The 23,981-nt window shown below is 48.5% G+C and overlaps 6 protein-coding genes and 1 non-coding gene across 7 annotated transcripts; 2 read left to right on the forward strand and 5 right to left on the reverse strand.

Moving 5' to 3' along the window:
* Window positions 1–1,310: 1,310 nt before the first annotated feature.
* On the reverse strand, window positions 1,311–3,727 carry EV420DRAFT_1621780 (FAD-binding domain-containing protein; the record flags this gene model as incomplete). Its single annotated transcript, XM_060475736.1, has 14 exons — window positions 1,311–1,438; window positions 1,487–1,549; window positions 1,653–1,760; window positions 1,838–1,875; window positions 1,925–1,973; window positions 2,025–2,175; window positions 2,233–2,566; window positions 2,619–2,660; window positions 2,721–2,851; window positions 2,978–3,046; window positions 3,096–3,121; window positions 3,174–3,293; window positions 3,349–3,547; window positions 3,587–3,727. 14 exons carry the CDS (start codon window positions 3,725–3,727, stop codon window positions 1,311–1,313), a joined length of 1,599 nt encoding a protein of 532 aa, XP_060327635.1.
* Window positions 3,728–8,225: 4,498 nt separating this feature from the next.
* EV420DRAFT_1274284 (1-Cys peroxiredoxin isozyme) lies at window positions 8,226–9,004 on the reverse strand (the record flags this gene model as incomplete). The annotated part of the gene is made up of 6 exons (XM_060467827.1): window positions 8,226–8,285; window positions 8,341–8,478; window positions 8,536–8,682; window positions 8,732–8,802; window positions 8,856–8,871; window positions 8,921–9,004. The coding sequence occupies 6 exons, from the start codon at window positions 9,002–9,004 to the stop codon at window positions 8,226–8,228; spliced, it is 516 nt and encodes a 171-aa protein (XP_060327636.1).
* A 299-nt stretch (window positions 9,005–9,303) lies between these two features.
* Window positions 9,304–11,744, forward strand: EV420DRAFT_1750078 (uncharacterized protein; the record flags this gene model as incomplete). The annotated part of the gene is made up of 8 exons (XM_060480312.1): window positions 9,304–9,976; window positions 10,034–10,150; window positions 10,398–10,515; window positions 10,569–10,789; window positions 10,903–10,968; window positions 11,362–11,425; window positions 11,524–11,545; window positions 11,611–11,744. Exons 1-8 carry the CDS (start codon window positions 9,771–9,773, stop codon window positions 11,742–11,744), a joined length of 948 nt encoding a protein of 315 aa, XP_060327637.1. The 5' UTR covers window positions 9,304–9,770.
* Window positions 11,745–13,111: 1,367 nt separating this feature from the next.
* Window positions 13,112–13,208, reverse strand: EV420DRAFT_t188. The gene has a single exon. It is a non-coding gene; the product is annotated as a tRNA-Leu (tRNA).
* Window positions 13,209–15,419: 2,211 nt separating this feature from the next.
* Window positions 15,420–17,279, reverse strand: EV420DRAFT_710664 (uncharacterized protein). Its single transcript, XM_060483173.1, has 2 exons — window positions 17,134–17,279; window positions 15,420–17,081 (listed from the first exon to the last, which is right to left on the reverse strand). The coding sequence occupies exons 1-2, from the start codon at window positions 17,184–17,186 to the stop codon at window positions 15,878–15,880; spliced, it is 1,257 nt and encodes a 418-aa protein (XP_060327638.1). The 5' UTR covers window positions 17,187–17,279; the 3' UTR covers window positions 15,420–15,877.
* A 6-nt stretch (window positions 17,280–17,285) lies between these two features.
* Window positions 17,286–23,134, reverse strand: EV420DRAFT_1560180 (uncharacterized protein). The gene is made up of 14 exons (XM_060473806.1): window positions 22,631–23,134; window positions 22,530–22,581; window positions 22,437–22,477; window positions 21,154–22,366; window positions 20,968–21,100; window positions 19,964–20,903; window positions 19,564–19,910; window positions 19,269–19,502; window positions 19,173–19,219; window positions 19,038–19,123; window positions 18,701–18,983; window positions 18,480–18,649; window positions 18,118–18,421; window positions 17,286–18,002 (listed from the first exon to the last, which is right to left on the reverse strand). Exons 1-14 carry the CDS (start codon window positions 22,983–22,985, stop codon window positions 17,546–17,548), a joined length of 4,662 nt encoding a protein of 1,553 aa, XP_060327639.1. The 5' UTR covers window positions 22,986–23,134; the 3' UTR covers window positions 17,286–17,545.
* A 70-nt stretch (window positions 23,135–23,204) lies between these two features.
* Window positions 23,205–23,719, forward strand: EV420DRAFT_1560181 (uncharacterized protein; the record flags this gene model as incomplete). Its single annotated transcript, XM_060473807.1, has 3 exons — window positions 23,205–23,256; window positions 23,436–23,568; window positions 23,633–23,719. Coding segments are annotated over 2 exons (216 nt in total), but the record flags the coding sequence as incomplete, so codon positions are not given.
* Window positions 23,720–23,981: the final 262 nt, after the last annotated feature.

Genomic DNA, 23,981 nt, shown 5'->3' on the forward strand with positions numbered 1-23,981 from the left:
CATCATCCACTACGAAGCACAGGAGAACATTCTTTAATCCTTTCACACCTGTCCGCAAACTATTCTTCAGGCTAGATTTATATTAGATCCTCTTCTGTGGCTCTCGAAAAACATCATTCTAGAGATGCTGACCCTGCTTTTGACATACCGCCCGCTCAACGTGATTTTAGGAATCCACATTCTACGTTAACGCCAGGAAATATCGCCCTACAGAACGAAGACGCCTGTGAAGATGCTATCGTAATTACCACTCTTGACACCGTTCCCTTCTGCTGTCACGAAGATCTTCTCACCACGTCGCGTCCCCAACTGGCTCAGGTTGCTACCACACTCAATGCCAGACTTCCCCCTTTGCTTCGTATTGATGTAAACCTGAACCGCTCTAACAGTTTCATCCGGAATTCCATCGAAGTCATTGTGGGTTTACGCAGAGATGCCCCTCCTGCTCCGAAAACTGTGAGAATGCGGTCAGGTGAATTACCAATGGAGGACGGCGAAGAGAGATCAGGAAACTGTAGCTGCCTGCAAGCCCATTGGCTCGCCTCTCCGCACGAGGGACACCAAGGCTGACGAGGAAGAGAAAGATAGACCATCGAAGAGGCGTAGGGTAACATATAGCGCTACAACACCGACTCCGCTTCCTCGTGCTCTACGTAGCTATTCACAACGTGTCTCGCAAGCATCGCCGGCTCCTCCTCGTGTCGTTCGTTCGTTCGCAGAGCCAGAAACTGCAGGAAAGGATGGATAACATGCAGATCGATACTCGTTTTGTCACGATTACCAGACCGAATGGCAAGCGCCGCACGAACAAACGGGAGGCCATCTCCGCCATGACCCCAATTCATCGCTTCACATCTATTGCATTGGGTCACGAATTTGGTAGAGAACACCCATTTGAAAACGGAAGCCTAACTGGGGGCGGAAACCTGTGTTTGGGTACTCTTGGATATGATGAAGATTTGGATTCGGATATGGTCATGTCATGGGCAGTGCATATGATTCCAGATGATTCCCGATGTAATATGTTGTTTGCTTACAATTGTTATTGATTTCCGCAGTGATTTTCACCCCACATCAATCTCCTCAGGTCTAGACCTTCCAATAACCTTCCGAAGATCACTGTCCTGAAGACTGAGATTTTGCTCTTGGCAGCGGTCTTTCCAAACTGTTCCGCACCGAAGGTGCCGGAGACTCGCACAGTTCCAACCCGCGATAAGTACGCTAAATGAGAATCAAGATACAAAAGACATGCCAGTCGTCTATAACTAGATATACAATCTATCGATAAGAAAATGAATCCAACGTGGTCTCTAAGCATAACCAAAGGACTCCACATGCAGCGTTACACTTGCACCGCCTCTCAGAACGGTAGCTGCATTTCGTAGCGGGAACTGAAGAGCCGATCTGCATGATTGGGCAACGGCCCTCGAACCGCACACTGAATTTATTTTTAGTACAGAGGTAGAGATAGAGAATGCAAACGCACCCGTAACAGACATACGACCGCCCCTGGTCGCCTCTGCTTGTTCGGGTAGCAGTTGCGAGATATCTGGACGCCCCTGATATACGTTCACCGAGTCAAGACCAAGGAATGACGGTGGCCCATTACGTGACGCAGTGTCGGAATCAACAGATGTAGTATCCCATTGAACAGGACTCGGGAGAACCGCCAGTGACGTAGATGCGTATGTCCACATTCATTGATGGAGGTACCCGAAGTAACGCGTTAGAAATTGCATTTGATATCCAGCACACATGGGCTAAACGGAAATAAGCACCAAGTGGATAGAATCACAGAAACGGACGTACTCGTATCTCTGATTGCCCAGATAAACACCGCTTTGGTGGCATATGCTCTTTCCATCGCGGACACGCCTAATGTAGAAAGATTAGTTAGATATTAAGAACCAGTTACGACACTTACTCTATGGTGTCCAGTAGCAACGGAAGCGTGTACGAGACTCCAGTACCACCTAAAAGCAATAAGTCAGGGATGGATACATATTCGGATTGGATACGCTTACCGGCGACGAAAACAGAGGTATTGAATGAGCTGAGATCCGGCGAAGGACCATACGGTCCGTCAACAAAGACCTTTACGGTCCCTTTATCCGTTCCGATAGTGGCCAATCGATGGGTGAAGCCCTCCCTAACGTTCACCAGGAACACTAGCTCCTTCCAGTATTTCTCTCCTCCAGGGGTAAAAGATTTAGACGACGATTTAGCAAGTACGGAATCAGACCCCTTCTCAACATCGGTAGATTTCTCGGTGGAGTCGTAACTGGAATCATAGCTAGCAATCGTGAAAGGATGGGCTTCGAATGGCAAGCGAGAAACTCCTGGCGTGATAAGGTAGGCGGTTTGGCCCGGACGCCAGTGGAAGTGAGGGGGCCGCTTCAGAGTCAAGCGAACAAAGTGCTCGGATAGACGTTCCACGCTAGCATCGAAAGTACCATGTCCAGCCTTGAACCCAAAGTAGGAATGATTGAAAACAACAACACGGAGCATTCGTATGACGCGATCAAGGCCCCATATAATAAAGGAGGGCCATACGTAGGAGTCGAATCTATGACTCAATAAATAACACTGGTCAACAACATCGGAAGTAGAGGGCGTACTCGAAATTCTTGCTATGGTAGTACCCTCCGATGAGAAAGATCCTAAGGGGAAAAAAAAAACATTAACATAACAGAAGCACCAAAGAGGAAACGGGCATTTACAAGACCATAAGGAAATGGGCGTAAAAGAAAAACTCATATGCTCCTGCCCTAACAGGCCGCAAAGACACCAAGATCAAAAGAGAGAAAGCGGAGATGGCCACCAACGCCATTCGGACCCAGAGGAGTTCGTACTTGCCCTCCACACTGTGACATATTCAGCCGCATAGTTCAAAAGGCTCCTGACGAAGACTGACCGCTGAAACTGCATAGAAAATTTGTATCAGCGATTTGCTCCAAGTATAGAGAATACTACCAACCTTGTACCCGCCGTGAATCCAAAGCATTATGAAGCAAACCCTGGCCGTCATGCGATGGATATAGTTGAGCTACAACATGATCAGCACGAATGTTAATGGAGGGAGCAATGGCGCGAACTTTGTCATAACTGACACCCGTGATTACTGTGTGGAGACATGAGTAATGAACTGAGCCCGTTGGGGTAAGGACACGTACATGATACAATATTATTCTTCGTTCCAAGCGCAGTCACCAGTGGAAATTGGGATGTAGCAAGACTCCCGGCCCGGCCGGCAAGGTAGGTGGCACTGAACTTGGCACCAGCAACGGTTGTGCCTAAGAGAACAAGGCAAGTCACTGATCTGTGGAAGAAAAAGGGAAGAGTTCTTACTGTTAATGAACTCCCAAGTGAAAAGCGCGACGATATAAGCGCAGGTGAGGAAAACCTCGGCCAGGTTCAACGTATATGACCCAACGCCAATGTGAACACGGAATGAAAGGACGCGCCAGTAGTTGACCAAGGCTAATGGCAACCTACTAAGCTGGATCTTGTTGCTCTCCGTCGTGAGCGGTGCATTTTTGGAGCGAACCTGGTATTTCCCAACGACGAACGACGTCAATTGACAAACGGCGACGAATGCGATGAAGCATGACACCAGCCACCACAGCTGATGAGGGTACTCATCGGCGTAGTAGGCTCGCCATTTGTTGTCTTCTTCTCCATAGGCTCTCTTGGAGATGGCGATGGAAGTAGCAGAGACAGCGTCCATGGCAGGGAAACCGAATGAAGGGGGAAACTCTTGGGGGATCTGACAGACAGAGAACTTTCGTATTTAAAGATTTGGCTTATCGCTGACCTAAACTCTTGGAAGCGACGCCATAACACACGAGGTGAGCCAAAGAATTGACTCCGGTCAGGCGGACTTCCAGATATGTCGCTCCCAAGGTTAAACCAGAAAGGAACCTAGATGCGGAAAATCTATGTCTCTTCCATGTAGCAGAAATAGCCAAACCGAAACTTTTTTTCGCATGCCCTCGGTGAAGCACCGGGACACACACGATGGCTACCTCGCGAGCAGACCAGATCTGGAAAGGTGCCTCAGGTTCATGAATGAGATTAAAATTGAAAGACAAATCACGGACCTGCACAAGTTCATATCGAGTCAATAGAAGCATATGGGAGAAGCACAAGCGAGTTTTTGACCAACATGGATCGATCGAAGTGATGGTATATACTTACTCGGGTGTGACCCTATTCGCAAAACCAATTAAACGCCACATGACCTTTCCAGGAGTTTTTTACTCACAGCTCACTACCCGTGATAGTCCCAACCGCACAATGCAGAAGAGGTCTAGTATCTGGCTCATGTGCAATTGTCACTTCGGTGAGGCCTATCATGATGCAGTTAATTAAAATCTTGGAGGATAACAAGCAGAGAAACATCGCGCAACGGTGTACGCTGTTTGCGTCATTCTCGTATTCTGGATACTGGTTTGTCCTTACGGAACACGACTATGGACGGAAAAAGGTCGATAATGATTGCTGTAGGTACTTACATAGCCAGGAACTGATTGTTACGAGCCACGGGGAATCTTTACGTGAGGACTCCGTAGTTGACGCGTAAGTATTTGAAGTGACGACTTCGGCTATACCAGTTCTGGGGCGACTCGGTGCCGATGGAGATCGAAACACAGGGTACTGCTACTGCATTGCAACGTATGGTGAAATGGTCGGTATCTATACCATTCAAAGGTTCGGTGCACCCACGACCGTCCTTACGTGCAATGCTGGCAATGCTGAGATTTTCACCCATCGGTATTTCTTGCGCATGCTGTTGTTTCGCGGGTGTTCGTCGGTATCCACGAAATAAAATTTGCATACTGCCACCGCCGTCGCATTACAATAGATGTGACTTCAAATTGTTGACCTGAAGGGAGGGAGATGGATTTTTGGTCGCGGCCTACCGGAGAGGATCCACATGCCTGTAAAAATACCATCAAAGGGCGATATTTGGGCCGCGCGTGGACGCGATAAAGCGGTCCTTCACCAGCAGGCTGCTATACGGGTTCAGATGAACATGTCGGGGGCACATGAGTGAGATGCTCGCTATCTAATCAGATGAAGTTCATCAGTTAAGGTAGGGCTCTGCCCTGTCCTAAGTATAGGCCCGCGGGTGTACTATGTAGCAATACTGTTCAATTCCGTCCTGACATTGACAAGGCTTCTGCGGCAATAGTCGACAGAGCATCAATTCGAGACCGTCTCTTCACATTATGAAGTTTGGATGGCGGATCCATCCTTCAAATTGGCGTGTCGGTACAATGCCTAATTAGAGGTTCAGCAGGGTTCAGCCTTCCATCAGACTGCGGCATTCAAGTACTTTGAGACATAACATACCGAGCACTCGTGCTTTTTCGGCGGCCGAGAAACCTTTCAGCAGCAAATAGATCTCAGATAGCACTACCTGGTGAGCTGAGGACGATTGTGGAGGTGAGGGCTTATGTCAGTAACGTTATCCTTATGAAAATGAAAGAATTACGGACTAATAGTACAAGGTAAGTGCTGCGCATTAGCAGGTTCCGTGCGTGCGAGTAGTGGTTGTCTTGCCGATTGGCTTGAGCCACTTACAATGGACGGCTGCTAAAGGCAGGAAACGTATAAGGTCCCCATCCGCCACCGACAGGGACAAAATACCTTCATATTGGTGCCCCTGGTAACATGCCTACTTTCACATTTTCGGCGGTTCCCTTGCGTAGTCAAGGGAAAGAAGACGGATGATACAAAAACTGTCATTTCTTAGCAACGGGAATATACTCGAGGTACTTGTCTGCGTGTCGATCGTTATCTGCAACGTTAACACTGATCATCCTCATCCTCGACGGAAAAAGAAGACATGCAACTCACCAGAGTACCGGTCAGAGATGCCTTTTGTGTGTTTGTCAGACCTTGTATGAGAAGGGACTTGTGACGTCCTTCACTTGTACAGCATTGAGTTGTCTGTCAACCAGCATTGAGCGACTCGAGTCCTGCGAGAAACTATGGTCGTTGTGATGACGTTTCACAGCGCTCTCCATGAACGTCAGAGTAATACCCCATTAGATAAGTATAGTACCACACGAAATGAATAAAGAAACTGGGGTTGGGCCTGGACAACGTCATTAAGCACTTCCATCCAATTATATTTCGAAGGACAATAGATAGAAATTTAAGACGAGAATAGCTGCTGCGCTCGGGAGTCAAGTAGGTGGCGAGACAGATGATGATGCACTTAGTGGGTCGATGAACTAGAAACCGTCCTAATCTCTCGGAAACTTGCGGATCTCGGCCCAGCTTGTGGGTGTCGGTAGGCGCCAAGTCGCCTCGGCGCCATAGAGGGTGACCGTACATAAGATCGGCACCGCTAATTCTGCAGGGAGGTGTTGAAATTCGGAATCATCGTGATGGCACGTACAACACACTCCGTAAGAAGACAAAAACTAACGATGGTCGGAGCCGCTTACAGATACGAAAACTTGTATTATCGAGGCATAGTCACTGCTGCTGGCTTGGCTGTAGGACGATCATCCTTACCAAATGCATCTCTACCAGTCTCGGTATGTTCAGAGCAGCCGACGGTCCGGTCGCCAATTAGGTCCTGGCATCTATTAGAGCTATGTGGTTTGTGGATGAGGATACACATGCCCTGTGAAGATTGATAATCAACAAGAAGCGTATCAAACAAAGAGAGTGAGACCGAACAAATCAGATTCACGGGGGTGGGCAGAGTAGCGTAAACGAGAGATTATACGCTTACGTTCGGTAAGAATATATCTAGAAGTGAAGCGAAACTTACAAGTCACCGGGTCTCCTCAGCTGCTATGTTGGAAACGACATCGTCTTGCCAATGTCTAGAAAAAGCTGAAGGAGAAGATCAGAACAATCCCCAAAAGAGAGTCTTCGATATAAACAAAATTAGTAGTCTCCCCAGCTCAGAAGGCTGGCTTTGACATCCAAGAGCACAATGCACGGAGGTAAACCGCAAACCGAAGAAGAGGTCTTACCAAAATAAACTTATCAACCACCCTAGTACTACTTGGCGGGCAGCTTGTACTAGTCATTCGGAAGGCTTGAGAAGCCAAGATCTAATTGAAGGGCCGACAAGGGTTCTTGCATCACCCGTCACCATAGACTAGATTCTAATTCCGCACGGATTTGGGGCTTGCATATGCACATTGGGTCAAAGGAGAAGGATACGTCGCTTGCCAGTGCCATAAAATGATAGATACAGTATCTACAAGAAATCCTGAAAAAGATTAGATTGACAGTAACAAGACGGAAGAGCTTAGATACGTCGTGGACAGCTTGCTGCTGCGAGTAAGATATGTATGTACATCGTGGTGCTCTTGGTGTTCTTGGTGGTCGAGGAAAGATGTTGAAAGTAGGCCCGTTGAAAGCAAGCGGGGGTCACAGTCACAGTCACGATTTCCCGGAATCCTCGGCCCGACTGGGAACTGCCACCCCTGTGCGACCCACCAGCATCCGACCAACTTTTTGACTCAGCCAGTAGACTCTTCACCCCACTCAAGAGTAATATAAAAGCCAGATCAAGTGACAGTTTCATGTCTTCTCTTCGTTGTTGATTGCCGGCCATGTTTAGGCTATGTATATTCGTTATGTAGGAGAGGCTTGCATTAGGATCTGCTAAATTTACGCATTGGAACACAGGTATACTACTGTATAGTATCTTCAGCTTTGCTACAGGAAGAATGAAAAACATAGACCGATGGAAAGATATTTGACATCTTCCTGTAACAGCGTACGTGTTACGAAACTGATATTTATAACTTTAAGCTTCGAGCAACGTTGGGATCTGGACATTGACCTAGTATTCCTTCGGAGACGTGAGTCAGCGGGGCGCGTTATTATTGCCTCCGCAGTCAGCAAAGGCTCCACCCGCGCCTAAAATATGGTCCCTGATAATCCAAGTGCTTCTATCAGCGTGTACTATGCAAAACAGGTTTAATGACCCAAGTCTTGATAAGATCTAATGCGTACCAACGGTTGTGTGGCTGCACCTGCTCTGCTCGTTGCTTGACCTGAGCTGCTGAATGATTCGAAGTCTATCGAACGTTCATGCTCTTCACCGCATCTGTCCTTATTCCGAGCGAAATGTTGTTAGGGCTTGGCTTTACTGCGATCATGGCGCGGGTCAAGTGGTCAAGAACACATCTTGCGTTGATGATACAAAGCAGTATTACAAATTTATGGCTTTTCTGATGATTTATGGTTCAGAGTTTGGACAGAACAGCATCGGCTCCAGAAACGGTGACTCCCTTAGCAGGCTCGAGCTATATATACAGATAACATCAATCAGTAGAACTGATGGCATGTGCCATGTCGTACCTCTACATATTTCACCACGAGATCGTCGATGATCATGGCGTAGCGGGCGGTACGGGTACCAAAACCAACTGCGGAGAGATCCACAGAGAGTCCCATGCTTTCAGACCATTTTGCATCTGTATCAGAAAGCATCAACAACTATAAGAATTCTTTAGTTAAACTGCGGGAAACGTGGAAGTTGGGAAGCAACTGTACTTTGTCTTGAACACCTTCGAATCTTCCCCATCCGCTCAGAACGAAAGCGTCATTCGCAGCGACGACGGCGATAGCATCAACGCCTTTCGCCTTGAACTCATCGTACTTCTCGATGTACGGGGGAAGATGATTCGCATGGCATGTAGGCTGATTCGAAACGTCAGAAATGTACATAATTCGGAAGCAAATAGCGCACAGTGAAGGCTCCTGGAACAGAAAAAAGTACAATCTTCTTTCCCTTCCACGAGTTGGTGTTAAGCTTGGTGGCTATGAAATATCCCCATTATTATGAGATTTAATCGGTCTCTGCTGGCACTTACGAATGCCACAAGCAAGCTGACACTTTGATCAATGGGGTAATCTCCACAATATCGACGCGACATACCTTGGCTTCTAGCTCGGGGGTATATGCGATGTAGGTGAATGTTGTTTCAGGTATCGTATCTCCGACCTTGATTGTGGGGGCCATGATTGTCCAGATAGTATGGGAGAAAGAAGGTCGCGTAGTACTTTGCCATTTACCGGGATAGGGGCCTAGACTCGGCTATCCCCGAGCACGTGAGTCCTGACTAAGCACGCACGGAAAATCAATAATCATCTTGGGAGGATTGCCTTCACGATCTCAACAAGGAAAAGCGTTGACGCGTTGACGTTGGGTTTTGTTGAGGATAGGAATTGATTCTGGGCTGCGGGACTGATAGGCTTCGGCAATCACGGCCATCATTTCGAGATAAGATAACGTGTCCGACTAACGAAGCTCGTGTCATGGACTTTTTCTATTACAGCATCCTTCAAGCGTTTCAAGTTTTCGAGTCGAACGGAGAGCAAATCATCTCCGTTCCAAAATCCTGTAGAATCTTCAGTCACTATGACTATTCTAATGACAGCGGCGCGCTCGTGATGCGCTGCCAACGCTGACTCGGAGGTCCACCCTGGCGTCAAAAAGTCTCTTTTCTTTTCGTCTTCCCTGAAACCCGTTTAGTCGCTCTTATTGGCCGCATACTTACTTGCAAGGAGGTTTCCCCTGGAATTCATGTGGTCGTTTGCATCGAAGAACCTGAACATTGTCTGCGGGCGTTGCGTCTCAGTCCGACGACATGCGTAGCTCAAGACTGAGCTGCCAAAATTTGACGTCGAACGCAAATTATATATATATCCAGACACTCAGTCAATGCTCAGCACTTGTGGAAGCCGTTGTCAGGCCGCTGTGAGACATTCTTTGAGCGACATACAAAATGACTTCACTTCGACTTTTGCTTTGGAATTTTTTTTTGGCAGCCAGAACAGTTGCCATCACGGAACAGCCGAGTTTGGGATATACTACTCCTGCATCGGTGGTGCCATCACGCCCCTTCGGGTATACGTGGCAACCTCCCCCAAGGGTTTCCTCCGTTGCGTTTCATCCTCCTGCTTCGGGAATCATCCATTTTTTTGCTGCGCTGTGAGTCCCAGGCTCCCCGGTGTGTTCTCCGCCCCTCAAGGATTTTACAATATTAAGGTCTACACCGTTCGACTTTCATATCCGAAACCCTCCGTTCAATGGCTATCTGCTTGGTCATCGTCGAGCGCGTTGTGTTCCAATCAAGGGGGTTGACACCTCGCCAACGTTGACAAGGTGGGTTCATTACCTCCAGGGATTCTCTGTTCTCCGATTCGACAGATCAATCTTCGATCATCTGTTGTCTTATAGTATCTACCCTATAGCTTTACATCACTGGCGAATTGATGTGCTCCTGGCACATAAGAGGCGACCAGGTTCATCATCACCTTCTCTACTCCACCACCGGCTGCTGTTGTGCAGGCTCGACAACGATGTAAGGACCTCTGCCCACTCTGTTCAATATCTCACCTGCTCTATCTAGGTCTTTCTGCTTACCAACCGTGCGGATTATTGTCACCTCCAACGCGGAGCGGTACCAGGTGGTTGAAATTACGGGTGCAACCAATGGTTCGTCCATACGAGAACGTATCTTGTCAAAGGTCATTTTTGTCTTGTCCTCTCTGAAAACACTAACGTGTTCCATTCCTCTCAGTTATGTATTCCGGATGATCGCTATTCTTGGTTTCGTGTGTATCAAGCCCAAGTAGGCACGTATGCCATTGGCAGCGCTCTATCAGACGCGATGCTGTTTGAAATATGCCTCCAGCAAGGCGACCCGTCAGGGTCGTTGGCATTTTTTGTGTCTACGGCGCCAGATCGACCGCCTAAAACTGCGGAACCTGATTATTCAGACACTTATCTATACTCTCAGTCGTAAGTATCCTGTTGTTCTTTCCCTCCAGATGCTAACGGAGCACAGAAGCCGTAGTCGTCGTCGAGTATGTGATATAACTGTCATCTTTTGATGCTGTACTGATGCTTTACAGGGCTGAAATCGATTCAATTTCAGATTTCTCGGTTGGGACATCTCTTTCGTTGCTGTATATTACTGCGTATGTACGATAGTTCTGTAGGATGTGCAAAACTTGTACCACTATTTCATCAATGCGTCCTATCGGAGCACGGCTCATATGCTCTACGACTTCTCTGCTTCTGATTGGGAGACGCGGATCTCGCTGTCTTCGAAAGCATGTTACCTCCCAGTCCTAAGTGTCAAATTTCCGTGCCGTGTTCCGTGCACCAATATATAAAGATGCTTCCGAATCGGTCCTTTTCTCTGCAGGGTCGTACGTTGTTCGAACATGAAACCCGAAAATCGTGCTTCTTCGACGGGAAGGACTGTCCTTGAACGGCTATGGATCATCAACATGAGGATGGTGTGATTCACTTTCGGTGTTGGTGCCAACACCGATGTGTTTTCGTACTCTCATAGATGCTATGTATAGTCCTGATACTTCCCTGGGGTTCGGAAAATGGGGGATGGTGGGTAGCGGAAGCGGAGTCGAGTTGGTGCGAATGCAGTGTTAGTGGGAAGATATCTGATCTACGGCTGGAATGGTGGAACAGTATTCAATGTAGTGAGTTAAGATGACATGTGATTTATGTAGGTATATCACCCTCGAATGCCCGGTAGGTAGACGGGTCATCAGCAGGACGCCCTAGTCCTTGGAGCGCTTCTCTACAAAGATGATCAGGGAGTCTGGATGAGCCACCATCAGGAAAGGAGAGGTGTGAACTCACGGTCAACTCGTGTATCATAGAGAGGCATCATCAGTCCGACATAATATCGGAGCTTTACAAGGGTCATATGGGTGAGATGCCTCGTTGAATCAAAAGGATTTGACGATCTTTCGAGTCGTGTTTATTTTGGGCCGAGGTCACATCAAAACTGCCTCGATCGATCAACTTTTCTAGACGCTGGATAATGAATGAGCACAATGGTAGGGGCTTTCTCTTAGCTGCCGTAGGCTTCCTCTTAGGTTAGATGTTGATGATTCCCCTGTGATTGTGATCTGCGCATGTAAATTAGAGTTTGAAGGTAGGCACCATGATGAGTCACCGGAGAACGTTGGGTCCCTAAATTGGCGCTGCCATTCGCACACAGTCACCGACCAATATCTGCAAGGGCTGAGCGGTTGTGCCATGAGAGTTTAAACTGTATCGGCTACGGCCGCACGAGCGGTCACCGCGATCCCGTCGGGTGCGCGGCTGATATCTTTCCACGGCATGGCGACCACGTATTAAATAACAGAGCCTGCAGGATCACCGCGAGGTTAGATATACATAGTTGAATTCCCCAGTAAGACTCGGCGATATGACCAAATCCGAGCGAGCTGAAAACAAGTTTTGGCATTGAATTGTAGCTGTTATGTGAACGGGAAAAACTAATGTGGACTTACCGATGATAACATTAGGATGGGAATGGGGTTTTGAATTCACAGAATCACACCGCAAGCAGCTAGTTGACATTGCTAAGTCACGGTTGTCGCTTGCAACACAAAACTTCTCTCGAAGACAGACAAGGATGTAGTTTTCTGGACAGGATGAAGATGGTAATTATACTTGCATTGAACTTATCCACTGTTAACCGACTGAGTAGGTAACATCAGAAAAAACGGTGTGAAAACAAGTGCAGACCATGTCAGCTGGGCTTAGTACTAGTGGTGTCCGGGCTGGGTCGGGCTGGGTTTGGAGGGTCAGGCAATGCCGCAATGATGCCCAAATATTGAGCCCGCCAAAGCCCTCCACCAGGACAGGGCTTTTCAGGACCGGGTTGGGCTGGGTCAGGCCGGGATGTGGGCTTTAATCCTGACCCGGACATCATTAGCACTTACTGGCGCGAAATGAAGTAACATGTACATCAGTGCTTAATAATGTTACGGCAATAGCCCCATTCACAAGGTGCTCTTGAAGGGGAAAGGCCTCATGTATCATTCAACTTTGGGATCCTACAGGATTCTACGGTTCAAACTGGGTTGCGCACGGAACCCTAGATTTTGATGCAGCAGGGGTTCAGACTAAGGTAGGGCTAATAATTCCTGGTCCTGTGAATAACAGGATATTTAATATCATGTCGCGAGAGGGTATTTGTTCACCAGGTTATTAACAGTTTATAATTTTCCTGTGAAATAATGCGATTCTGATTGTCTGAAATTTGAATAAGATGCGAAGCAAACAGAAAATAAAATTTTTTTCTGACAACAGTGGGACTCGAACCCACGCCCTTTCGGACTAGATTACGTAATCATTCGATCACCTGATTCTAGCGCCTTAACCACTCGGCCATGTTGCCCATAGGAGGTGAGCTACGTGGACCTATATATTAGCAACAAAGTAGAAGACAGCGTTCACCAATTCCCGATTCTTTCCGAAGTATGGGGAAACGACAGATAGCCAAATCGTTTGGACAGGAGCTATACCTGACTTTTGATCCTAATCTGTATTATCTGTGCAAAATGCGAGCTTTTTTGCACTAGCACTTTACCGTGTCTTGTTTCATTGGACTTGAATGTAGTGTTGATGTGCCCGCTGTGCCAAAAGCCGTCATGCCTACGAGCCAGCTGCCAGTTCTTCGCACAAAGGTAAAGAATCGGGGACCCGGCAACTGCCGCTACTGGATGCCTTAAGCGCTCGGCCATATTGCCATACACTGTATAATGACGCTGTTGCCGCACAGGACTGAAGGTTATAGTCGGAACGTAGGAAGAATACACAGAACTGAGGTGGCTGAATCGACTGGCTCCTGCATGACCTTGGGAGGTGAACTAGGCGATATTGCTGTGAAGGTGCCAGATCTCAAAGTATAAATTACTGGGGGGGGGGGGGGCAGAGTCGTTTGTCTTTCTTTGACCGTCGACTTTTTCTAATCCAGATTACAGGAGGATACGGAGTTTATGGGCTACGTACGAGTTCGCCATGCCCTTGCTGCGCCCAGGCCACTTTGGCACAACTTGTCAATACATCTGAGATACCTTCTGACCGTCTCGCCGTGAAGTTGTGCAAGAGGAAGAATACATATCGGGTCAAGGGCGACGGTGTTGCTCATTCTCTTTGCAGCAAATTCATGTACACGGAAGTTATCAAACACCAGCTGAGCTTGAATGATCATGGTGTCTTGGTGGCGTACGGGCTCCGCTTCAAAGCTCTATGAGCAGAATTTTCTATGTATTCTGTGTTTGCGACCCGTCGCTTCGAGTTCAGTATATGCATTGAATCATTCGTCTGGAAACTGAGGCCGCTACCCCAAGTCTGCTATCAGATTGACATGGAACTATTATAAAAACTTGACCCTCGACGCTCGAATATTTCTGGAACGATTCACAAAAAGACTGAGACAAATCGTCCATCTAATAAGTAGCGCGGAGGACATGCCCCGCCTCTTTGATCCGCTTCCACATGGAAGATTAATCGAAAATCGAGCCTTACGTTCCTAGCGTCCGCAGCTTCGACATGAATATAGGGAGCGGAGAGGATATTATCTACTTAGTCTCATGCGATATTGATATAACATCAGAACGTCAGAAGAATATTCATTACCTTTTGCTTTCACGGTGTTCCGAGTAAAGATATTACGACTGAGATCACATTTTTCGGAATTAGTAGAACCAGTATGCAAGGAAACTACTGCATGACACTCATCTACTCACAGGCTGTGAACGACGGAGGCTGTATGGGGCAGTGATAAGCGACAGAGAGGCACAAATGCGAAGGTGGAAATGGCAGACGAGCAAAGGAAGATGCAATCATAGTTTTTCCCCGGTTCTAAAGGTAATTGGTTACAACATCAATAAATCTAAGGGATAGACAGTGTGTTCAATGCGAACTGAGTAGCATGCCAGTTCCGCGTATAGTATACATAGATTCCCATTTTGCGCTTTGTCATTCCAACGCGTATAGATCGGCGGGAGACTAATAAAGCAGCTTCCGAGGGGTTGGCGAAATACGTATGAAGTGAGGCGTACGGATACAGAACCTAGGTAGGGACATCCGAGCGTGAGTAATGCTGATTGAAGGTACAAGGAGGTGGCTGATTCCAAATGGAGCATCAAGGAGATATCAGTAACGACGGCCGAAACAGCTATTCTCCGCGAACAGTGGAGCCTCTCGACTTGGTTCGTGCTAGCCCAAAGCCCACGCTGCTTGTAGGTCTGCTCGGGATCCTGCTCAAATCTACCTGGCTCTCCCCGCCTCCGATGATAGCAGGGTCAACGTAGCTTTCCTGGTCAAAGTGCTCGAATTTGCCGTGAGAGCGTTGAGAGAGGTTTGAGGGAACGCGGCGGAGCGAAGGAAGGGGGTTCATGCCCATATCGGGTGTAAGGAGGTTCTGGGAAGGCATGCTCGGCGTGCGCGCACGTGAAGGCAAGGGATTGGAGACCATCTCGGGAGTAAGAGCCCCGGTTGATTTATGTCGGGAGTGAGAACTTGGAGCGCGGGGAGGAGGGAAAGGGTTGAGTAGGGGAGGAGAGTCAGACGGATTTGACGTTTGCTGTCTCAATGGTGGGGCCTGCCATGTAGGATTAGAATATGCAGATGAAGGCCGGCCTTGTGGTTGTTGAGATTGAGAGGAGGGAGGCCTCGCTGGGGCCCAGTTTGGCGCCGTTTGGTCCCATTCGTGATTAGGCGAAAGCTGAACCTGGTCATGGGGAGGTAATGGGTGTTGTCGGGAGGGCGGTCTATCGTTAGAAAAACTCTCTTGTCTTCGACTAGCAGGTCCTTTTTGCAGATGAGGGCGTATGCGAAGACTAATGAAAATTAGAAAAACGAATGCTACATGTTGACCATCAAAATTACCGGAGTCTGGACACTGATGCCCACAGGCGGACTATTCCCAGCTGAGGTGATGTTGGGGCTCTTCAGATGAGATTGCACAGAAGATGGGCGTCCTTGCACTGGAGGAAGTGGTACATCAGTCGAGGCTCGCCGAGCTCTCTCTTATCGGGTCCAGGTTCCCAAATTTGCCCCCTACCATCGGGTTCCAAGATCCCTAGACCAGGTCAAGGTGTCTACCGATGCATTAAAAGAGGTCGTTTGGCCCGGGGCTGTATAGCTGTATTCAGAGAAATTATCGTCGTTCCTCGCTTTACCCTTGCCCTTCTTGTCTGGTTCTGGTTGTGGGGACGCTGCTCGCATTGAGCTATTCCACTCATGCGGGGGAGGCATGCTGATGGTACCACTGGCGTCCAATGTTGGTATGAAGTTATCGGGAGCACTGGCATACTGAGGATGATGGTAAGACGGTGGATATTCCGCAGGAGGAACTTCGACATGGAATTCGCGAACAGAAGGCGAAGGAGGTGGGAGTGGTTCTTCTGTACCAGTTGGAGATACTGTATGAGTAGAAGGAACTGTTGGAGGCGCGGCATATACAACAGGTTGTGGTGGCGCTGGGACGACATAATACGAAGATGCGGTATCGGTCCTGGGTACTGCTTGCTGTGGTGGTTCCTCGTACTCGTCCTCTTCTTCTTCCTCCTCGAACTCTTCTTCCTCCTCCTCTTCAGATTCGTATTCTTCAGTGCCCGCAATTTGAGGCGGCCTGAATTCTCCGATCTCCCGCTGAGCTTGGGCATATCCCGACAACATACCCATTCGTCTGCCCTCTATCAAAGCCTCGAGCACAGCACGCTTCTGCTTCCTGTCTTGTGGGCATTGCGACCGTGCACGTACAGCGTCTCTCTCTGCATTCTGCAGCTGGCCAGACACCGTCTCCAACACCTCTTCTCCCCTCTTAATCTCCGACCGAGCATGGTTATACTGGATACGGTACATTTCCAGCTGCTTCTTGGCCTCGATGAGCTCCTCATGCATCTTCAATCGACCTTCGTTCAATAACTGAAATCGTTGAACGAGTTGCGCTGAAAACTCCTCAGCAGCAGATGCACGCTGCGTTTCCTGCTCGAGTCGTTCCAGTACAACGACCATAGCCTTGCGCATCTTGTTCGCCTCGTACTCTTGATTGATTAAAAGACGTAGCAGCTGTTGGTGGGATGCTTGGCCATGGATTAGCTCGCGCTCTCTACGAAATCGTTCGGACGGTCCATTTCGTCGTCGCCTGTGGCGCTGAACGGCACCCGTCTCTTGCGACGGCGACGTTAGAAGCTCGGACCTTGTAGACGGTTCATTGCTGGTGGCAAAGGTTTCATTGACGAATTCCTGGACGACACCACTGTAAAAGTCATGTTCGACGCAGCAGTGTTAATATTAGGATTTGTACTCACGGGTTTCCTTGATGACCCCCGGTATAAAGATAGGAGCTACCGGCACCTTCCATGGCACCAGTATTATACGAGGGCTGTCTTTGAAAGAAAATAAACTGTTCAAGATGAGGCCATGGTCGTCGGGAAGTACAAGAAAAGACCGTCGCACAGCCACATGTGTAGTCAGGCTTGCTGAATTTTACGCAATGAAAGCAGAAGTTAGAGAAATAATAATATTCTACATGGTATAGGTGGTTGCATCATGATCATTGTTAGAGGTAATTAGAGTATATAACAAAGTCCAGATTCCATGTGAAAGGATTGCGATGGGAGGGGGAAAGAGTTGAAAAGACACAAGATGAGAGATAATGTAAGTACGTATAGGGAGTACACCCTACTGAAGGTACCTTGCAGAAAGATAATACAAGAAAAACTATAGCGCTTGGCCGCCCTGCCAAGATACAGTGCTAGCACGTCGGTCATCGTATTGCGGATCAGACGGTTGCTCCTGTTGTTGCTGGAACGTAGGAGACTGTAGGTATTGCCCAGAATAATACCCGCCTTCACCTGATCGCGGACCAGGTGCGAGATGGCCGGCAGAAGACGCGGGAGGACTACCAACCATAGTCTCATCCGAAGCATGGAGGTCATCATATGCAGTAGCATACGACGCCTCACTCGCTGTCGACCGGTCGACATGGTGATGACTGTGGCTTGATACAGACGGTGGATTCCGCACATCCATCTCATAGGCGTCTCCAGCATCGTACGGCATTGATCGTCCATGGGTGGCAGGCACATTGATGACGGGTGGTGATAAAGGTGGCGGGCTAGAGGCACGATTGCCCCGATGGGTCGTGGCAATGCTTGTTCTCCTGCTGGGCGGTGTGCTCGTGATCGAGCCGTCAGTATAACGGTACTTGGGTGATGGTAGTGGCGAGGGCGGAGGGATGTCGGAAACGGAATAGTATGATGCTGGAGTTTCGTTCTGCCGATTGAAACCACGGGGTGAAGAGATTGGTGTCGAGTGGTGGTGTATCTAGATCTGTTCGTCGAGGCTGATTGCCAGGGCCAGGGCTTGATGTCAGTGCGGGCTCATATGGAGTGTTGCTGAGGGACATCTCCGACTGGCTACGACCGTGTCCGAACATAGGTGCTGCTTCCAGTGTGTCGCCATTGCGATTCTTAGCCTTCCGGTGCCGGATCCCAAGTTGATCCTTGAGATCGCCTTTGACCCACATTTCACGGACGATTTCTTTATCCAAAGGTAGGTATGCTGAAGAAAAGAATTTGCACACGAAGCGGGGACCTGACGAACAATAACACGGCGTGAATGAGATGGTATCTTTGAAGAATTACAAACATACCAAGGGAAACAACGGTAGAAAACACAACCGTCGCCCAGAAAGGGACACCACCGAACAAGATCTGCATCTCATCGATGAAGTCGGAACTGAAAAAGAAAGAATATACTATGATCCATAGCAGCATGACAATGCTAGAACCGAAGACGACAATCCATGTTATGATGGTCCAGCTACCCGCAAGCTTTAGTAACAAAGTTCTCGTTCACAGAAGAATGACATACTAGTGAGTATTCATTCCGACATAAGTGTTCGCGGAGAAAATGGCGGAAACCGCAACTGTTGTTCCAAAGTCGGCCAAAGAGTTCATGTCTTTCCCGCTCCACGACACGGAGAGACCAAGCGTCCAGACCAAGTACGCCATGAAGAATACAACCGCAGACTGATACAAGCCGTCTAACATGTAGACCCAAAATTTTCCCCGGGTGTATTCCAAGCCGCGAATTCCCCGAACATAGAGCTGCGGGAAAGCGAGCGCAGCCTTGGAGTTGATGTCCTGGTCGAATGCTATAGAAATGGTTGTCAGTGAGGCACATGTGAATTATCAATTCATGATCATACCTCCGAGGATAATAACGGGAAGTGATGTGAATACAAGATTGTACAGCAAGATAAACGTGTATTGATACAGATACGTCCCATAAAAACTATAAAACTTGTTTGGCGCACGTCAAAAGATACGTTGTAGGAACTCACTTGTTGAAGGGCAGATACCAAAACAGAGCAAAGGTCCAGATGACGTTCTGGAATGCGCGCGTTAGTGGTCTCGCTTGCTACATGGAGCTTCCGTACCTTGTAAAAAAAGTTGCTGTGCATGTCTGCCACGCGCTGATATGACCACCGGCCATGGACAATCAACAACTTAGTCAAAAATCGGAACTGCCCAAAAGCATAATCCGCAGACATGGCGGCCTGTGAACCCTCTAGACCGAACAGTCCGCAACCAATATTCGCCTCTTGAATCATAGCGACATCATTAGCACCATCACCGATGGACAGCGTCATGGCCTTGCGTCCTTCCTTGACCTGCAATCCAGGGTAAGACTACATTCAAACGTCATAAAACTAAAATAAAAATGGCGCGTACCAATTTCACAGTCAACGCTTTTTGAGCAGGAGAAACACGACAGCAAACAACAGTTTCACACTGTGTACCAAGGTTAAGGAACAAGGGCTTAAGCTCGGGAGTTAACGCATGTCGAAGGGTGTCTCCGTCAATCACCACAGCAAACGACGCCTTCGAACCAGGGAAGAAACCCCGCTTCCGAGGATCAAACGATGGCGGACCTAAGACAGATGCTATCTTATTGAGACCGGCCTCTATCTGCGAGCGAGCCTGCTCGTATGAATCGGCAGAAAGAATCATCAGGTCCATGTCATTCTTGAGCAGGTTGCAACTGTAACCGATTTCAATGGCGGTCTGGAGTTTGTCACCTAGGGGTATAGGTTCTCAGGAAAAACTACCTTTGATGAGAACACGACCTTACCTGTCAAAATCCATAGCTTGATCCCGGCTTGGTGCAAGGTCTCGATGGCCTCTGGAACACCTTCTTGCAACTTGTCTTCGAGTGCGGTAGCCCCAAGTATTTCCAACGAGTGCTCGATAAGCTCGTTCGCCTTATCAATCTCCTCGTCCCTGTTTTCAATAGCGTTGGTGGCAGCGTCGTATGTTCTAGACCACGTCAAATACTCTTCCTCGGTGAGCCAGCGGTATGCAATACACAGCGTTCGGAGTCCATTATTGGCAAACATCTCCATGTCCTTGCTCGTCTGTTCCTTCAAGACAGGATCGATGTCTTTTGCAAGGCGTGCGTAAATGACACTATCCGCCCCTTTGCAGTAAAGGATCAACCGCCCATCCGGACACCGGAAAACCGCGCTCATGCGTTTCCTGGTGCTGTTGAACTCGAGTACCTTCAAAAGCGTGTACTTCTCCGACTGGCCTATGACTTCTATGTCAAAAGTATCCTTCGATTTCTTGACAAAGGGGAACCCAACATCTCGAGCGGCAGCCACCAAAGCGGCCTCGTCTGGAGATTCAGCCTTGTATTCCAAGTGATACGGTAACTCCTGAGGTTCGGGTTTGTCTGAGAGGACTGTGTGGCACAAAGCCAGCGCTCGGAAGAAGGCAATAAGGTGACCCCGCTGCTCAGACGAACGGTCCGCCAAATCCTGTGCAAGTTTGGGTGACACCAATGTCAGCTTTTCCGGCTGGAGGTATCGGTTCTTGAAGGTCCGTTCCATAACACTCAACATCTGCTGCTTGAGCGCTGCGAGTTTTTCCGCTAAGCCGCCGGGGTCAAGAGAGTCCGCATTGCCCTCTCGGGTAGCAGCACCGCGTTGCGCCTCCGTCACGCCCTCCCCATACGTGACGCCATGAACTGAGCACTTCTGAAACTCCATGATGTTTTGCGTGAGCGTACCGGTCTTGTCGGAAAACACATATTCGATTTGTCCCCAAGTCATCGGAGATGTTCCATGTTTTGGGAACGCAAGGCGTGTCATAAGGTTGGTAGTACATATCCACGTCCTGGGAAATGAAGTAGGCCTGTATCGTTTTGACGATTTCGATAGAAATGTACAGTGATATTGGTACAATGTTTTGGAAAGCAATGAGACATGACCTTCAGGCGGCATAATGAGTAGTCATCCACGAAAGCAAAGAGCTTAGACATACACGAAGGTTATTATGGCATTCACGACTGACGAATCCGTCGCGTCCGAATCAGCCTCAAAGAACTCGGCACTAGTGCCTGTCTGCGCATCCTGTATGCCATTGAAGATAGCCGCAATGGTACACATAAAAACCAGAACACCGAAGTTGACGATAACGTTGAAATTCGTCTCCCTCTCTATTTTAGAACGTTTCGATGGGGTAGCACCTCCATTCAACATGATCTTGGTGTCCGCGCCAGTAAAAACAACTAATCCGATAATCCAAGTGGTATTGCGGATGGCGCATCCACGAAGAAGCATTTCATTGATCGTAACCGGTTCTTGCTTCTTCTCGCCCGTGACGGTATCTTTGTAGCGAAGAACGCCATGATAGAGATAAAGATTCTGGTGGGGTGGCTCGGAGTCAAGATAAAACGATGAACGTTCGATATCGTCCTCGGAGGATATGGAAGAAGTAGCTTTGATGGATTTCCGAGGCTTTAGATTAGTCTCGCCGTCCAAGTTCTTTGTCTCCAAATAGCACATTCCATCGGGATCCGACGTCGAGAGAACGACGATATCGGCAGGAACCTGGTCGTTGTCCCGTAAAAGGACAATGTCCCCGACTTCCAGCTTCTTCCATAGTGTTCTCTCCCAGCGCGCAGAGCCTCCAGTTCGCCGTTTCCAGTCAATTACACCAAGAGTAGACTGGGAACCGTCATTCTGTTTGAATTGCCGGAAATCCGTGGTGGAATTGCGTTGGGTTGATGTATCAGAAAACGATGATGCGTCTGGAGGAGGGTAACTATGGGAATCAATGCTCTGGATATCGTCTAACTGCCGACCAGCACCTGTGCGTACGTGATCAAGATCAAAACTCGTGGTGGACGGATCATCATGTGAAAGCACGGTGGAGGTGTCACTAGTTTTGCTGAGCATGACGCGTACGCCGTGGCCTGCCTCATTAGCCTCTCGGTCGCGAAGTTTGCGTACGCCTTTAGTAACTTTGCCCGGTGGATTGATGCCCAACATCTTTTCAAACCAGGGCCGGGGGTCTGTCGGTTGGTTGACATTACGCCAAGAGCCTAATTTTGTTGCCGCCGACGTGTTAACCTCTTCGTCAAGAGTCGCACGGCGATAATCTTCTACAGCATCTTTGATGGCGGTTACTGTGAGAATGAAAGCAAGCGGTAGGACTGAGATGGCGCCCGATGCTGCGTCGAATACGGAGAAAACTGCGGAACGTCGTTAGAGGTGTCCAGGACAAGAACGCGAGCGCGAACGCAAGCCCGAGCTCACACTCACGTTGAAGCACGACGAGGGTAAGGAAAAATAAGTTTGCCACCCTGAATTGATAGATAAACACGATAAAAAGGCCTGGAGAGTATGATAGCGCACCGCCTAAATTGCTCATATAGATTCTTGGGAATAAAAGTTAGAATGGTATATTCTAGGATGTGATTTAATATGAGCTGAAGAATGATAATAAAAGTACTCACTGGTAGTCCGGACCTTGTTTCTCTCATAGCGAGCAATGGGTTCCCCGTGAACATCGACTTCTAGCACTCCCAGAGGATGATTTACGTAGACATTCCTCCGCTCACCGGGTACCTCTGTCGAAGGCGCCGCATCGACAGGTGTCGGCTCAGGTTTTTTCTTCTCAGCACTCTTTCGAAAGAACCTGGACCGTTTCCTCTTCCTCCTCTTCTCAGCTCTCTGTTCGGACCGTATCGACTCTGCTATTGCCGACGCTGCAGTACGGACGGTTCGAAGGCGAAGTTCTGGGTCAATAGTGTCGTCATTTTCTTCGTCGTATTCGGTTTCTCGCTGATTAGAACGTCTGAGAAAAGACATATGGTCGCCTCTGTACGGCGATTTGCTAGGGTTCGAGGTCGAATTTGGTGTCAGTAATACCGCGTATATTCTCGCCTTGGTACACCGAGAACCAGCACGGAAAACGAGGACGAATAGAAGGAAATGAGGGTACCAAATGAAGGTAAAAGGAGAAAGCAATGTACAGACCGCACTGCTCGCAGTGATTGCCATTTCCGGTGCTGACTCATCATGAAACACTATCGGCCAGCCTGCAGCCAAGAAAGTCTTGGAAATATTCCCATGTTGAAGAACCTTCTCCTTGAAAACATCATATTTTAGGTACGAATCATCTTGCGAATAGAGCCTGGGGGGAATTTTTTTCGTGGTCCCACCCATTCAGATTTTTACTTTTCGGCAGATTCAAATTCCCTTGCTTTCCAATCACTGCGTATCAATACAGCTGACGTTGAATGGCGGTGACTACGCAGCCCCCCCTTCTGCGGACCTCGAACTCTATGTCACTTGGCACTTCTACCAAGCGCTGTTCGATTGGCAGTCACCGACAGGAGCATACCGGGGCCATGTCTTTCATTCTTTGCAGAAGGGAATCTATATTCTCCCGGTGCTCTACCCTCGGCCCTTGCTGCATAGTGGAGAAGCATCACTAAGTATTATTGATTACCCAGGTGCAGCTGACATGAGTCATCATCATTTAATAATTTCACAGCGCGTTTGCGACCAATATCCCCTAGATCAGAAATACCCCTGAAATTCATTGAGCCGATGCTCTACGTAGGAGTCAGCCCCCCCCCCCCCCCGGGGCCCCCTGCCGCCTGAGGGAACTATCAGTAGACTCTCTAACGAGGAAACTTTGTACCCCAGTACGATACTGCGGACACAGCTTGTTGTGGTGTTACCTACCATTAGGAGGTGTTATGAGGACATTCTAATATATGGAAGTAGTGTCACGCAATCACTCCAACCACTCGTATCGGCGAACGCGGTGCATCAAATTGTCAAACGTGCCTTGTTTTC

This window comes from Desarmillaria tabescens (genome assembly GCF_030435595.1).
Source record: "Desarmillaria tabescens strain CCBAS 213 chromosome Unknown EV420scaffold_33, whole genome shotgun sequence".
NCBI lineage: Eukaryota > Fungi > Basidiomycota > Agaricomycetes > Agaricales > Physalacriaceae > Desarmillaria > Desarmillaria tabescens.

Coding starts and splice junctions, on each gene's coding strand:
- EV420DRAFT_710664 (XM_060483173.1), bottom strand. CDS start 17,186: ATGGAAGGTGCCGGTAGCTCCTATCTTTATACCGGGGGTCATCAAGGA. Junction 17,082..17,133: donor GGGGGTCATCAAGGAAACCC/GTGAGTACAAAT, acceptor TGACTTTTACAG/TGGTGTCGTCCAGGAATTCG.
- EV420DRAFT_1560180 (XM_060473806.1), bottom strand. CDS start 22,985: ATGTCTTTTCTCAGACGTTCTAATCAGCGAGAAACCGAATACGACGAA. Junction 19,911..19,963: donor CAAGCTATGGATTTTGACAG/GTAAGGTCGTGT, acceptor CTATACCCCTAG/GTGACAAACTCCAGACCGCC. Junction 18,984..19,037: donor TCCCGTTATTATCCTCGGAG/GTATGATCATGA, acceptor CCATTTCTATAG/CATTCGACCAGGACATCAAC.